The sequence below is a fragment of the Salvelinus alpinus genome, chromosome 20 (genome assembly GCF_045679555.1).
Source record: "Salvelinus alpinus chromosome 20, SLU_Salpinus.1, whole genome shotgun sequence".
Taxonomy (NCBI): domain Eukaryota; kingdom Metazoa; phylum Chordata; class Actinopteri; order Salmoniformes; family Salmonidae; genus Salvelinus; species Salvelinus alpinus.
The window spans coordinates 2,515,921-2,531,853 of NC_092105.1; the positions used below are offsets into that span (position 1 = coordinate 2,515,921).

General features: G+C 49.5%; 1 protein-coding gene across 4 annotated transcripts in view; it reads left to right on the forward strand.

Moving 5' to 3' along the window:
• Nucleotides 1-2,350: 2,350 nt before the first annotated feature.
• igf2bp2a (insulin-like growth factor 2 mRNA binding protein 2a) overlaps nt 2,351-15,933 on the forward strand; it is a 121,601-nt gene continuing 108,018 nt past the window's right edge. For all 4 annotated transcript variants that reach the window (XM_071354317.1, XM_071354315.1, XM_071354316.1 and 1 more), the window contains exons 1-3: nt 2,351-3,335; nt 4,182-4,242; nt 8,696-8,744. In XM_071354317.1, the coding sequence (XP_071210418.1) occupies nt 3,161-3,335; nt 4,182-4,242; nt 8,696-8,744 (285 nt within the window). In that variant the 5' untranslated portion in view covers nt 2,351-3,160. The remainder of the gene's footprint in view (nt 3,336-4,181; nt 4,243-8,695; nt 8,745-15,933) is intronic.

Consider the following 15,933-nt stretch of genomic DNA (forward strand, 5'->3'; position numbering starts at 1 on the left):
TGGCATAGTTCTGTTATAATCTCCACCCGGCACAGCCAGAAGAGGACTGGCCACCCCTCATAGCCTGGTTCCTCTCTAGGTTTCTTCCTAGGTTTTGGCCTTTCTAGGGAGTTTTTCCTAGCCACCGTGCTTCTACACCTGCATTACTAGCTGTTTGGGGTTTTAGGCTGGGTGTCTGTACAGCACTTCGAGATATTAGCTGATGTACGAAGGGCTATATAAAATAAATAAAATTGAATAAAATTGAATAGTAGATGGGACCTGGCTACATAGGGTCAGAAGGATAGTAGATGGGACCTGGTTACATAGGGTCAGAAGGATAGTAGATGGGACCTGGCTACATAGGGTCAGAAGGATAGTAGATGGACCTGGCTACATAGGGTCAGAAGGATAGTAGATGGGACCTGGCTGCATAGGGTCAGAAGGATAGTAGATGGACCTGGCTGCATAGGGTCAGAAGGATAGTAGATGGGACCTGGCTACATAGGGTCAGAAGGATAGTAGATGGGACCTGGCTACATAGGGTCAGAAGGATAGTAGATGGGACCTGGCTACATAGTGTCAGAAGGATAGTAGATGGGACCTGGCTACATAGGGTCAGAAGGATAGTAGATGGGACCTGGCTACATAGGGTCAGAAGGATAGTAGATGGGACCTGGCTACATAGGGTCAGAAGGATAGTAGATGGGACCTGGCTACATAGGATCAGAAGGATAGTAGATGGGACCTGGCTACATAGGGTCAGAAGGATAGTAGATGGGACCTGGCTACATAGGGTCAGAAGGATAGTAGATGGGACCTGGCTACATAGGGTCAGAAGGATAGTAGATGGGACCTGGCTACATAGGGTCAGAAGGATAGTAGTTGATGACCTGGCTACATAGGGTCAGAAGGATAGTAGATGGGACCTGGCTACATAGGGTCAGAAGGATAGTAGTTGATGACCTGGCTACATAGGGTCAGAAGGATAGTAGATGGGACCTGGCTACATAGGGTCAGAATGATAGTAGATGGACCTGGCTACATAGGGTCAGAAGGATAGTAGATGGGACCTGGCTACATAGGGTCAGAAGGATAGTAGATGGGACCTGGGTCAGAAGGATAGTAGATGGGACCTGACTACATAGGGTCAGAAGGATAGTAGATGGGACCTGGCTACATAGGGTCAGAAGGATAGTAGATGGACCTGGCTACATAGGGTCAGAAGGATAGTAGATGGGACCTGGCTACATAGGGTCAGAAGGATAGTAGATGGGACCTGGTTACATAGGGTCAGAAGGATAGTGGATGGGACCTGGCTACATAGGGTCAGAAGGATAGTAGATGGACCTGGCTACATAGGGTCAGAAGGATAGTAGATGGGACCTGGCTGCATAGGGTCAGAAGGATAGTAGATGGACCTGGCTGCATAGGGTCAGAAGGATAGTAGATGGGACCTGGCTACATAGGGTCAGAAGGATAGTAGATCGGACCTGGCTACATAGGGTCAGAAGGATAGTAGATGGGACCTGGCTACATAGGGTCAGAAGGATCTCTGTTCTCTCCCATGTTTCATTTGGGCATTCTGTACCTATTTGATCTCTCTTCTCTCCCATGTTTCATTTGGGCATTCTGTACCTATTTGATCTCTCTTCTCTCCCATGTTTCATTTGGTCATTCTGTACCTATTTGATCTCTCTTCTCTCATGTTTCCACACATTGTGATAAACCAGCCAACCAAAGGCCTGCAACTCCCTTGAGCATAGGTGTTACAATGTTTCCACACATTGTGATAAAGATTAGCACAGTAATCATTAAATGCAATGATTCCATCATCATTTTCACCATTATGCTTTCTCTGAAATCATTGTAGAAATTGAAGAACAATCCAAACTGATGAAAACATGATCAGCATAATGACAGAGGGCTAATCAATACATCCCCATTTAAAAATACATTGTAGAAATCAACTGATAATTGAAAAGCTATTGCAATTTAAAAAAAACTGAAGGCCTGAAACTGAAAGACTACAAAATGTTAAATTGTCCAGGCTTTGGTTGGCTGGTTTGGAAACCCAGAGAGTAACAGGCTTGTTGTGCGGATGATGGAAGCATTGCATTTAATGATTACTGTGCTAATCTTTATCACAATGTGTGGAAACATTGTAACACCTATGCTCAAGGGATTCCATGCCATGGCAGGTGTTCATTCAATGGAACTATAGACCTACACAGAGCAGTGTTTGGGCCTAGCCAGTCTACATAATCCACCTGGAACCTCTCAACTACTTCCATAAACATGGCAGTACTTTACCGTGCGTGTGGGCGTGTTCCTCTGTAAAGGAGAGTCGCCCTGCTTGGCTGTTCAGCGCCATGCAGCCTCTGTGACTGGCCGGCGAGACTTCAGTAAGGGCTAGGGGCGAGCAGCTCCATCCCTTCTCCTGTGCCTTCATCAATAGAGCCGGTCTAACCAGGGGTTATTAATGTATGTATTGAATGGTCCAGATTATCCGACATCCGGCCAGGTGTGAACATTAATGCCAGCCATCTCCAGACAACGTCCATCAGAGGAATACTTTTTGGAGGACACGTTTTGCCGTCAAAACCCATATGTTTGTGATTTAAGTAATTTACCTTTTATTTCTCTCTGCTCCTCTCATGGGAGTCAGTGTCATAATGTGACGCATGATATTAATCAAGGACTGATTGTTTTAGTAGCCTACCGTACCTGCCACGTTTCACTATCGCCCAGGCGTAGCAGTGGAGGGGTTTACAGTTCAGTTAACCCCTCCAGGCGCTACTGATCCAACCCCTGGTTAACCTTCCATATGGTCCTGATGCCACCTCTATACCTGCCTGCTGGCCACGATGTGGAAGCGCTGATGCTCCGGTCTAATAAACATCTCCAAACGATTGTTTTTATATTTTCAGTCAGATTGTATTTAGAGGCGGCGCTTGTTGGCTCCAGAGTGGTGTCGTAACGACACTTTTCAATCCCAGTAAAAATAGTTTGTCCAGGAGCACATTTCGAGCTGGGGGTCGACTGCATCTGGGGGGGTGATTGCTTTTTTCTGCCAGATTTTTCTATTTTATTTTGTATTTTCTTATTTAAAAAAAATACTTTACAGTTGAATTTCATTTCCCTGTGATTTGATTCCATATCAAAGATTTGCCTTAAGATCATGAACAAACTATATGTGGGGAATTTGAGTCCTTTGGTCACTGTCGAGGACTTGAATCAGCTCTTTGGCGAGAAGAAGCTTCCTGGGGCCGGGCAGGTTCTGCTCAAATCCGGCTATGCTTTTGTGGACTTCCCCGACCAAAACTGGGCCATAAAAGCTATTGAGACACTCTCTGGTAAGTGTCTATCTGCAGGGGCTGATGCAGGAATGTCTCCGCGACTGGGCTGAAACGCTCAAAACAATTATTGGGAAAATAAATGATAAATAATAATTATTACCTTGCCAGTTTTTGGCTCGGGACTGTATTGGATACGCGCTGTTGCATCGGTGCCAGAGTTGACTCGCACTCACTCCGTCATGGTCAAACAAATATATCGCGAATTACAGATCATACACACTCACAAATGTCATCCCTGCGTAACTAAAACAGGACTCATTGTAACGTAATTATCGCATAATAGTTATATTTTGGAAATGACAGAGGGGCGCTACTTTGTAATCAACCATTGGAATGCACGGGATGCTCTGATGTTCGGGTAGGCATCATTATTTTTCAGTATATTTTTCTTGATTTTATTGAAAAGAACCGACCAAAGTAACCGTAGAGAATGTGTCAAAGTCATGTTCCTATGATGCCTGGGTATGTTTTTACGAGGTGTCTTAAAGGTATGTGATGGGGGTCCGGAGATAAGAACGAATAAACAGGTAGCAGGGGGGACGAGGTGAGAGGCTTATTCTGAGCTGCGCCAGGCCACTAAGACAAGGCTGCAAGCAGAGGGAAACATGTCGGAGTTTAGTAGTTCTACACAGAAACACAACAGATGTATGGACGTAAAGAACACATAGCCATAGAGAGCAAGGCATTCCTCTCTCTCCAAGGCTCACCTCTAATCTTACATTCTTTACAAAGAAAAGCAGATCCTTATTGCTGACAGTATCAGTCTTGTCAATGGCAACATGCTACAGTAGCCATATGCAATATTACATTGTTAACAATGTCATATTCGTCTCATCCTTACAGGGAAAGTTGAATTACATGGGAAGGTGCTTGAGGTAGACTACTCTGTTCCTAAAAAGCTAAGGTAATTTTATTTATTTATTCATGTTTCTTTATATCTGATCACCTAGTCTATCTGTCTGTTGTCCCTGTCTGTTTTGTTTTCATTGTATTGAAACTTTATTTAACTGGGCAAGTTAGTTAAGAACAAATTCTTATTTACAATGACGCCTACACCGGCCAAACCCGGACGACGCTGGGCCAACTGTCCTCAAACCTGTAGCATAGCTGTGTAACGGAGTGACATGTTGTTTCTGTTGATTTGTTTTGTTAGTAATGCATATATTATCTAAGTATTTGTATCAGTCCACAAGTAGTTTTATATATAACATTTTTGATGTAAATGCAATGGAATAACACTTTATACATTTATTATATATAAAATGGGCGAAGTGTAGCACTTCCTGTTTCAATGGCCTCAGTGAATGCTGTAATCCATGTTCAGAGCCTACTCCTGGTTTTAGGTGGCCCGTACAAATACTATGTTCAGAGCCTACTCCTGGTTTTAGGTGGCCCGTACAAATACTATGTTCAGAGTCTACTCCTGGTTTTAGGTGGCCCGTACAAATACTATGTTCAGAGCCTACTCCTGGTTTTAGGTGGCCCGTACAAATACTATGTTCAGAGTCTACTCCTGGTTTTAGGTGGCCCGTACAAATACTATGTTCAGAGCCTACTCCTGGTTTTAGGTGGCCCGTACAAATACTATGTTCAGAGCCTACTCCTGGTTTTAGGTGGGCCGTACAAATACTATGTTCAGAGCCTACTCCTGGTTTTAGGTGGCCCGTACAAATACTATGTTCAGAGCCTACTCCTGGTTTTAGGTGGCCCGTACAAATACTATGTTCAGAGTCTACTCCTGGTTTTAGGTGGCCCGTACAAATACTATGTTCAGAGCCTACTCCTGGTTTTAGGTGGGCCGTACAAATACTATGTTCAGAGCCTACTCCTGGTTTTAGGTGGCCCGTACAAATACTATGTTCAGAGCCTACTCCTGGTTTTAGGTGGCCCGTACAAATACTATGTTCAGAGTCTACTCCTGGTTTTAGGTGGCCCGTACAAATACTATGTTAAGAGCCTACTCCTGGTTTTAGGTGGCCCATACAAATACTATGTTCAGAGCCTACTCCTGGTTTTAGGTGGCCCATACAAATACTATGTTCAGAGTCTACTCCTGGTTTTAGGTGGCCCATACAAATACTATGTTCAGAGTCTACTCCTGGTTTTAGGTGGCCCGTACAAATACTATGTTCAGCGTCTACTCCTGGTTTTAGGTGGCCCGTACAAATACTATGTTCAGAGTCTACTCCTGGTTTTAGGTGGCCCGTACAAATACTATGTTCAGAGCCTACTCCTGGTTTTAGGTGGCCCATACAAATACTAGATGATAAACACATATGCATACATTTGTCAGCACTTTGTAGTTCATTTTGTGTGCTGTTTTTTTGGAGTTAGTTTTGATTCATTGGCTCAAACACTGATTGATTCATTGGTTCAGAAACACTGATTGATTCATTGGCTCAGAAACACTGATTGATTAATTGGTTCAGAAACACTGATTGATTCATTGGCTCAGAAACACTGATTGATTCATTGGCTCAAACACTGATTGATTAATTGATTAATTGGTTCAGAAACACTGATTGATTCATTGCCTCAGAAACAATGATTGATTAATTGGCTCAGAAACATTTAGTTGATACCTAATGGTCTATAGTTAGATCTAACAGTAATATCTGTAGACCTATTGCTTGGGCCTGTTGGAATGAATGATAATGTAAACTGAATGGCGCAATAGCGTGAAAAAACGGTATCACGTCCTCAACATGATCACGTTTGAAGCAACAATTCCCTTCCTCATGCACCACCTCAGGGATTTCCAAAAGACTGCATTGTTTGACATTAAGGTAAATATTCAAACCCCTTGTTTGGGAAGGATACGTGACCTCTGCTTTATGTGTTTCTTCCCCCATCTCCCCCTCTCTCCAATGCTGGTAGCCTCTCCTGCATGCAGAATACCCATCTGACATGGCCAGGACCAAGGCAGGGCCAGAGCCAAGGCAGGGCCAGGGCCAAGGCAGGGCCAGGGACAGGGCTGTGCACAGACCTTTTTGTGAGCAGGTTAAAAAAAAATAGATAAGTAAAACATTTAAAATAAAAGTAACAAATAATTAAAGAGCAGCAGTAAAATAACAATAGCAAGGCTATATACAGGAGGTACCGGTACAGAGTCAATGTGCGGGGGCACCGGTTAGTCGAGATAATTGAGGTATTATGTACATGTAGGTAGAGTTAAAGTGACTATTCATAGATAACAAACAGAATAGCAGCAGAGTAAAAAGAGGGGGGGGGCAATGCAAATAGTCTGGGTGGCCCTTTGATTAGCTGTTCAGGAGTCTTATAGCTTGGGGGTAGAAGCTGTTAAGAAGCCATTTGGACCTAGACTTGGCACTCCGGTACCTCTTGCTGTGCGGCAGCAGAGAGAAAAGGCTATGACTAGGGTGGCTGGAGTCTCTGCCAATTTTTAGGGCCTTCCTCTGACACCGCTTGGTATAGAGGTCCTGGATGACAGGAAGCTTGGCCCCAGTGATGTACTGGGCCATAAGCACTACCCTCCGTAGTGCCTTGCGGTCAGAGGCTGAGCAGTTGTCATAACAGGCAGTGATGCAACCAGTCAGGATGCTCTCGATGGTGCAGCTGTAGAACTTTTTGAGGATCTGAGGTCAAAAGTTTGGACACAATGTATTTTCTACATTATAGAATAATAGTGAAGATGTCAATGGACTATGGAATCATGTAGTAACCAAAAAAGTGTTAAACAAATCAAAATATGTTTTAGATTTTAGATTCTTCAAAGTAGCCTTCGCCTTGATGACAGCTTTGCACACTCTTGGCATTCTACCAACCAGCTTCACCTGGAATGCTTTTCCAACAGTCTTAAAGGAGTTCCCACATATGCTGAGCACTTGATGGCTGCTTTTCCTTCACTCTGCGGTCCAACTCATCCCAAACCATCTCAATTGGGTTGAGGTTGGCTGATTGTGGAGGCCAAGTCATCTGATGCAGCACTCCATCACTCTCCTTCTTGGTCAAATAGCCCTTATATATAAATATATTTTGATTTGTTTAACACTTTTTTGGTTACTACATGATTCCATATGTGTTATTTCATAGTTGATGTCTTCACTATTATTCTACAATGTAGAAAGTAGTAGAAATAAAGAAAAACCCTGGAATGAGTAGGTGTGTCCAAACTTTTGACTGGTACTGTATATATATATACTGTATATATATATATATATCTTGTGTAGCCCTTTCAAAAACCTTCCTTTTGCACCAGTGCTTAGAGGACTGTCTCCATATGATTTGCAGGCCTGTGTCATGGACGCATCAATGCTGCCTATGTTCACCTCTATGCCACTCCCTGGAATAAGCACATGGCATGGAAGGCCACACTGTCTTCATGTGTATTGATATCCATTTCTGTCTCACTACTTTCAGACTTGATCAAAATGTTAGAGAGAAGTGAGCATCTGATATTCAACTTTGATTTGGTAAAATAGGAAAACATTTGTATATTTTTGTATGTATTTTCAATACTGTTATGACAGTAATTATGGTGGATTTGTGGTGAAACTTTTGGGAAATGATTATCAAGTTTATTTCACCACATGCCATTTCAATCCCTGCTTGTTGTAATGGATTGTTATTTTCTCTGTCCATGTGAAGTTGGGGTTGGTGTCACATAAGCTAGTCAGGTCTGCCGTAGTATGATGGCAGTTCCAGACATAGAATTACAATGGATCATTCTAGAATCATACTAATTATATGGTTCCAGAGGCCTGTGTGTTTGACCTGCTTCCTTGGCTGTTGATCTCCTGCATACACCTTAGTGGGATTCTCCACAATATGGGGAGGACAGAGTTAGTGGGATTCTCCACAATATGGGGAGGACAGAGGTAGTGGGATTCTCCACAATATGGGGAGGACAGAGTTAGTGGGATTCTCCACAATATGGGGAGGACAGAGTTAGTGGGATTCTCCACAATATGGGGAGGACAGAGTTAGTGGGATTCTCCACAATATGGGGAGGACAGAGTTAGTGGGATTCTCCACAATATGGGGAGGACAGAGTTAGTGGGATTCTCCACAATATGGGGAGGACAGAGTTAGTGGGATTCTCCACAATATGGGGAGGACAGATTTAGTGGGATTCTCCACAATATGGGGAGGACAGAGTTAGTGGGATTCTCCACAATATGGGGAGGACAGAGTTAGTGGGATTCTCCACAATATGGGGAGGACAGAGTTAGTGGGATTCTCCACAATATGGGGAGGACAGAGTTAGTGGGATTCTCCACAATATGGGGAGGACAGAGGTAGTGGGATTCTCTCCTGTTTGACCCTGTGCTCCTGATTGACCCTGTGGTTGAGCTGTTAACTAATCTTTATCCCCTCCTCCTCTCTCATCTCTGCAGGAGTCGGAAGATCCAGATCAGGAACATTCCGTCTCATCTACAGTGGGAGGTGAGTCAGTCAGTCAGTCAGTCAGTCAGTCAGTCAGTCTGTGCCTGGTGTTATAGTCTTTGGGGTTTTGTTCGGTTTCGTTTTGGATTTCAATTTTGAGGTTGGTTCTGTTTGGGTGTGGCTTTGCCCTGATTGGAATCATCCTCGTTTTTGGTCAGGATATGTAGGACCTGTCGCCTCGTTAGTTAGTCTTTTGTTTCAGCTGTGCTGGCCCAGAGCGGCTGGCCCTGGGGTCCAGGGGCCATGAGAGTTTCAGCTGTGCTGGCCCAGAGCGGCTGGCCCTGGGGTCCAGGGGCCATGAGAGTTTCAGCTGTGCTGGCCCAGAGCGGCTGGCCCTGCGGTCCAGGGGCCATGAGCGTTTCAGCTGTGTTGGCCCAGAGCGGCTGGCCCTGCGGTCCAGGGGCCATGAGAGTTTCAGCTGTGCTGGCCCAGAGCGGCTGGCCCTGGGGTCCAGGGGCCATGAGAGTTTCAGCTGTGCTGGCCCAGAGCGGCTGGCCCTGCGGTCCAGGGGCCATGAGAGTTTCAGCTGTGTTGGCCCAGAGCGGCTGGCCCTGCGGTCCAGGGGCCATGAGAGTTTCAGCTGTGCTGGCCCAGAGCGGCTGGCCCTGAGCTCCAGGGGCCATGAGAGTTTCAGCTGTGCTGGCCCAGAGCGGCTGGCCCTGAGCTCCAGGGGCCATGAAAGATGTTAGAAGAGCGGGACCCCTGTTTAGCTTGTCCTCTGTGTGTGATAAAAACAAAGCCTTTTATCTTGTTTCCCTCTTTGATTTGCTCCACTTGCTTTTACCTCCATATGTTTTATATTTAATCCCAGGCCCCCGGCCCCGCAGGAGGCCTTTTGGTAGGATGTCATTGTAAATAAGAATTTGTTCTTAACTGACTTGCCTAGTTAAATAAAAGTTAAATTAAAAGTATTACCAGTTGGTGTGGGTTATTATGTTAGTTAGCCTTTTCTGGGGTCAGCACTCATGGTGGGTGTCTATTAGGACCCAGTTTCTTGGTTAGCCCTCACCACCTGTTTCGTTCTGATTGTCTGTGGCTTATATGTTAGTCCGTGTCCCTCTGTGGTGGTATGGTGAGGGCTAGGACAGTGTCCCTGTGTGGTGAGGGCTAGGACAGTGTGTCCCTGTGCGGTGAGGGCTAGGACAGTGTGTCCCTGTGTGGTGAGGGCTAGGACAGTGTGTCCCTGTGTGGTGAGGGCTAGGACAGTGTGTCCCTGTGCGGTGAGGGCTAGGACAGTGTGTCCCTGTGCGGTGAGGGCTAGGACAGTGTGTCCCTGTGTGGTGGTGTGGTGAGGGCTAGGACAGTGTCCCTGTGTGGTGAGGGCTAGGACAGTGTGTCCCTGTGTGGTGAGGGCTAGGACAGTGTGTCCCTGTGTGGTGAGGGCTAGGACAGTGTGTCCCTGTGTGGTGGTGTGGTGAGGGCTAGGACAGTGTCCCTGTATGGTGAGGGCTAGGACAGTGTCCCTGTGTGGTGGTGTGGTGAGGGCTAGGACAGTGTCCCTGTGTGGTGAGGGCTAGGACAGTGTGTCCCTGTGTGGTGGTGTGGTGAGGGCTAGGACAGTGTGTCCCTGTGTGGTGGTATGGTGAGGGCTAGGACAGTGTGTCCCTGTGTGGTGAGGGCTAGGACAGTGTGTCCCTGTGTGGTGGTATGGTGAGGGCTAGGACAGTGTGTCCCTGTGTGGTGGTATGGTGAGGGCTAGGACAGTGTGTCCCTGTGTGGTGGTGTGGTGAGGGCTAGGACAGTGTGTCCCTGTGTGGTGAGGGCTAGGACAGTGTGTCCCTGTGTGGTGGTGTAGTGAGGGCTAGGACAGTGTGTCCCTGTGTGGTGAGGGCTAGGACAGTGTGTCCCTGTGTGGTGGTGTGGTGAGGGCTAGGACAGTGTGTCCCTGTGTGGTGGTGTGGTGAGGGCTAGGACAGTGTGTCCCTGTATGGTGAGGGCTAGGACAGTGTGTCCCTGTGTGGTGGTGAGGGCTAGGACAGTGTGTCCCTGTGTGGTGAGGGCTCGGACAGTGTGTCCCTGTATGGTGAGGGCTAGGACAGTGTGTCCCTGTGTGGTAGTGAGGGCTCGGACAGTGTGTCCCTGTGTGGTGAGGGCTAGGACAGTGTGTCCCTGTGTGGTGAGGGCTAGGACAGTGTGTCCCTGTGTGGTGAGGGCTAGGACAGTGTGTCCCTGTGTGGTGAGGGCTAGGACAGTGTCTCTGTGTGGTGAGGGCTAGGACAGTGTCCCTGTGTGGTGAGGGCTTAGACAGTGTCCCTGTGTGGTGAGGGCTAGGACAGTGTCCCTGTGTGGTGAGGGCTAGGACAGTGTGTCCCTGTGTGGTGAGGGCTAGGACAGTGTGTCCCTGTGTGGTGAGGGCTTGGACAGTGTGTCCCTGTGTGGTGGTATGGTGAGGGCTAGGACAGTGTGTCCCTGTGTGGTGGTATGGTGAGGGCTAGGACAGTGTGTCCCTGTGTGGTGGTGTGGTGAGGGCTAGGAGAGTGTGTGTGTCCCGGTATGGTGAGGGCTAGGACAGTGTCCCTGTTTGGTGGTATGGTGAGGGCTAGGACAGTGTCCCTGTGTGGTGAGGGCTAGGACAGTGTCCCTGTGTGGTGGTGTGGTGAGGGCTAGGACAGTGTGTCCCTGTGTGGTTGTGTGGTGAGGGCTAGGACAGTGTGTCCCTGTGTGGTGGTGTGGTGAGGGCTAGGACAGTGTCCCTGTGTGGTGAGGGCTAGGACAGTGTGTCCCTGTGTGGTGGTATGGTGAGGGCTAGGACAGTGTCCCTCTGTGGTGGTATGGTGAGTGCTAGGACAGTGTGTCCCTGTGTGGTGGTGTGGTGAGGGCTAGGACAGTGTGTCCCTGTGTGGTGGTGTAGTGAGGGCTAGGACAGTGTCCCTGTGTGGTGAGGGCTAGGACAGTGTCCCTGTGTGGTGAGGGCTAGGACAGTGTCCCTGTGTGGTGAGGGCTAGGACAGTGTCCCTGTGTGGTGAGGGCTAGGACAGTGTCCCTGCGTGGTGAGGGCTAGGACAGTGTCCCTGTGTGGTGGTGTAGTGAGGGCTAGGACAGTGTGTCCCTGTGTGGTGGTATCGTGAGGGCTAGGACAGTGTGTCCCTGTGTGGTAAGGGCTAGGACAGTGTGTCCCTGTGTGGTGGTATGGTGAGGGCTAGGACAGTGTGTCCCTGTGTGGTGAGGGCTAGGACAGTGTGTCCCTGTGTAGTGAGGGCTAGGACAGTGTCCCTGTGTGGTGAGGGCTAGGACAGTGTGTCCCTGTGTGGTGGTATGGTGAGGGCTAGGACAGTGTCCCTGTGTGGTGAGGGCTAGGACAGTGTGTCCCTGTGTGGTGGTGTGGTGAGGGCTAGGACAGTGTGTCCCTGTGTGGTGAGGGCTAGGACAGTGTGTCCCTGTATGGTGAGGGCTAGGACAGTGTGTCCCTGTGTGGTGAGGGCTAGGACAGTGTGTCCCTGTGTGGTGAGGGCTAGGACAGTGTGTCCCTGTGTGGTGGTGTAGTGAGGGCTAGGACAGTGTGTCCCTGTGTGGTGGTATGGTGAGGGCTAGGACAGTGTGTCCCTGTGTGGTGGTATGGTGAGGGCTAGGACAGTGTCCCTGTGGTGGTGTAGTGAGGGCTAGGACAGTGTCCCTGTGTGGTGGTATGGTGAGGGCTAGGACAGTGTGTCCCTGTGTGGTGAGGGCTAGGACAGTGTGTCCCTGTGTAGTGAGGGCTAGGACAGTGTCCCTGTGTGGTGAGGGCTAGGACAGTGTGTCCCTGTGTGGTGGTATGGTGAGGGCTAGGACAGTGTCCCTGTGTGGTGAGGGCTAGGACAGTGTGTCCCTGTGTGGTGGTGTGGTGAGGGCTAGGACAGTGTGTCCCTGTGTGGTGGTGTAGTGAGGGCTAGGACAGTGTGTCCCTGTGTGGTGGTATGGTGAGGGCTAGGACAGTGTCCCTGTGTGGTGGTGTAGTGAGGGCTAGGACAGTGTCCCTGTGTGGTGAGGGCTAGGACAGTGTCCCTGTGTGGTGAGGGCTAGGACAGTGTGTCCCTGTGTGGTGGGGGCTAGGACAGTGTGTCCCTGTGTGGTGGTGTAGTGAGGGCTAGGACAGTGTCCCTGTGTGGTGAGGGCTAGAACAGTGTCCCTGTGTGGTGAGTGCTAGGACAGTGTCCCTGTGTGGTGGTATGGTGAGGGCTAGGACAGTGTGTCCCTGTGTGGTGAGGGCTTGGACAGTGTCCCTGTGTGGTGAGGGCTAGAACAGTGTCCCTGTGTGGTGGTGTAGTGAGGGCTAGGACAGTGTGTCCCTGTGTGGTGAGGGCTTGGACAGTGTCCCTGTGTGGTGAGGGCTAGGACAGTGTCCCTGTGTGGTGGTATGGTGAGGGCTAGGACAGTGTGTCCCTGTGTGGTGAGGGCTAGGACAGTGTCCCTGTGTGGTGAGGGCTAGGACAGTGTGTCCCTGTGTGGTGGTATGGTGAGGGCTAGGACAGTGTGTCCCTGTGTGGTGGTGTGGTGAGGGCTAGGACAGTGTGTCCCTGTGTGGTGGTGTGGTGAGGGCTAGGACAGTGTCCCTCTGTGGTGGTATGGTGAGTGCTAGGACAGTGTGTCCCTGTGTGGTGGTGTAGTGAGGGCTAGGACAGTGTCCCTGTGTGGTGAGGGCTAGGACAGTGTCCCTGTGTGGTGAGGGCTAGGACAGTGTCCCTGTGTGGTGAGGGCTGGGACAGTGTCACCGTGTGGTGAGGGCTAGGACAGTGTGTCCCTGTGTGGTGGTGTAGTGAGGGCTAGGACAGTGTCCCTGTGTGGTGGTGTGGTGAGGGCTAGGACAGTGTGTCCCTGTGTGGTGGTGTAGTGAGGGCTAGGACAGTGTGTCCCTGTGTGGTGGTGTAGTGAGGGCTAGGACAGTGTGTCCCTGTGTGGTGGTATCGTGAGGGCTAGGACAGTGTGTCCCGGTGTGGTGAGGGCTAGGACAGTGTGTCCCTGTGTAGTGAGGGCTAGGACAGTGTCCCTGTGTGGTGAGGGCTAGGACAGTGTGTCCCTGTGTGGTGGTATGGTGAGGGCTAGGACAGTGTCCCTGTGTGGTGAGGGCTAGGACAGTGTGTCCCTGTGTGGTGATATGGTGAGGGCTAGGACAGTGTGTCCCTGTGTGGTGAGGGCTAGGACAGTGTGTCCCTGTGTGGTGAGGGCTAGGACAGTTTCCCTGTGTGGTGAGGGCTAGGACAGTTTCCCTGTGTGGTGAGGGCTAGGACAGTTTCCCTGTGTGGTGGTGTGGTGAGGGCTAGGACAGTGTCCCTGTGTTAGGGATAGGACAGTGCCCCTGTATGGTGAGGGCTAGGACAGTGTGTCCCTGTATGGTGAGGGCTAGGACAGTGTGTCCCTGTGTGGTGGTATGGTGAGGGCTAGGAGAGTGTCCCTGTGTAGTGGTGTGGTGAGGGCTAGGACAGTGTCCCGGTGTGGTGGTGTAGTGAAGGCTAGGACAGTGTCCCGGTGTGGTGAGGGCTAGGACAGTGTCCCGGTGTGGTGAGGGCTAGGACAGTGTCCCGGTGTGGTGAGGGCTAGGACAGTGTGTCCCTGTGTGGTGGTATGGTGAGGGCTAGGACAGTGTCCCTGTGCGGTGCGGGCTAGTACAGTGTCCCTGTGCGGTGAGGGCTAGTACAGTGTCCCTGTGCGGTGAGGGCTAGTACAGTGTCCCTGTGCGGTGAGGGCCAGGACAGTGTCCCGGTGTGGTGAGGGCTAGGACAGTGTCCCGGTGTGGTGGTGTAGTGAGGGCTAGTACAGTGTCCCTGTGCGGTGAGGGCCAGGACAGTGTCCCGGTGTGGTGAGGGCTAGGACAGTGTCCCGGTGTGGTGAGGGCTAGAAGAGCAACCTGTAGAGTAAAGCCAGGAAGTCATGTCACAGCTGAGTCACCTCACTATGAGTCAACGGATCGGTAGGATAGTCAGTTTTACGAGGGTATGTTTGGCGGCGTGAGTGAAGGAGGCTTTGTTGCGAAATAGGAAGCCGATTCTAGATTTCATTTTGGATTGGAGATGTTTAATATGCTGATTGAAAACAGCAGAGGTGTATTTGGAGGGCAAATTGGTCAGGATAATGTCTATGAGGGTGCCCATGTTTACAAATTTAGGGTTGTACCTGGTGGGTTCCTTTATCATTTGTGTGAGATTGAGGGCATCTAGCTGTCTCTGACATCATGACATCAAATCAAATGTATTTATAAAGCCCTTCTTACATCAGCTGATATCTCAAAGTGCTGTACAGACACCCAGCCTAAAACCCCAAACAGCAAGCAATGCAGGTGTAGACGCACGGTGGCTAGGAAAAACTCCCTAGAAAGGCAGGAACCTAGGAAGAAACCTAGAGAGGAACCAGGCTATGAGGGGTAGCCAGTCCTCTTCTGGCTGTGCCGGGTGGAGATTATAACAGAACATGGCCAAGATGTTCAAATGTTCATAAATGACCAGCATGGTCAAATAATAATAATCACAGTAGTTGTCGAGGGTGCAACAAGTCAGCACCTCAGGAGTAAATGTCAGTTGGCTTTTCATAGCCGATCATTAAGAGTATCTCTACCACTCCTGCTGTCTCTAGAGAGTTGAAAACAGCAGGTCTGGGACAGGTAGCACGTCCGGTGAACAGGTCAGGGTTCCATAGGCGCAGGCAGCACAGTTGAAACTTTAGCAGCAGCACGGCCAGGTGGACTGGGGACAGCAAGGAGTCATCATGCCAGGTAGTCCTGAGGCATGGTCCTAGGGCTCAGGTCCCCCAAGAGAGAGAAAGAAAGAAAGGGAGAAAGAGAGAATTAGAGAGAGCATACTTAAATTCACACAGGACACCGGATAAGACATGACAAATACTCCAGATATAACAGACTGACCCTAGCCCCCCGACACATAAACTACTGCAGCATAAATACTGGAGGCTGAGACAGGAGGGGTCAGGAGACACTGTGGCCCCATCCGATGATACCCCCGGACAGGGCCAAACAGGCAGGATATAACCCCACCCACTTTGCCAAAGCACAGCCCCCGCACCACTAGAGGGATATCTTCAACCACCAACTTACTACTCTGAGACAAGGCCGAGTATAGCCCACGAAGATCTCCCCCACGGCACGAACAAAGGGGGGGCGCCAACCCAGACAGGAAGACCACGTCAGTGACTCAACCCACTCAAGTGACGCACCCCTCCTAGGGACGGCATGGAAGAGCACCAGTAAGCCAGTGACTCAGTCCCT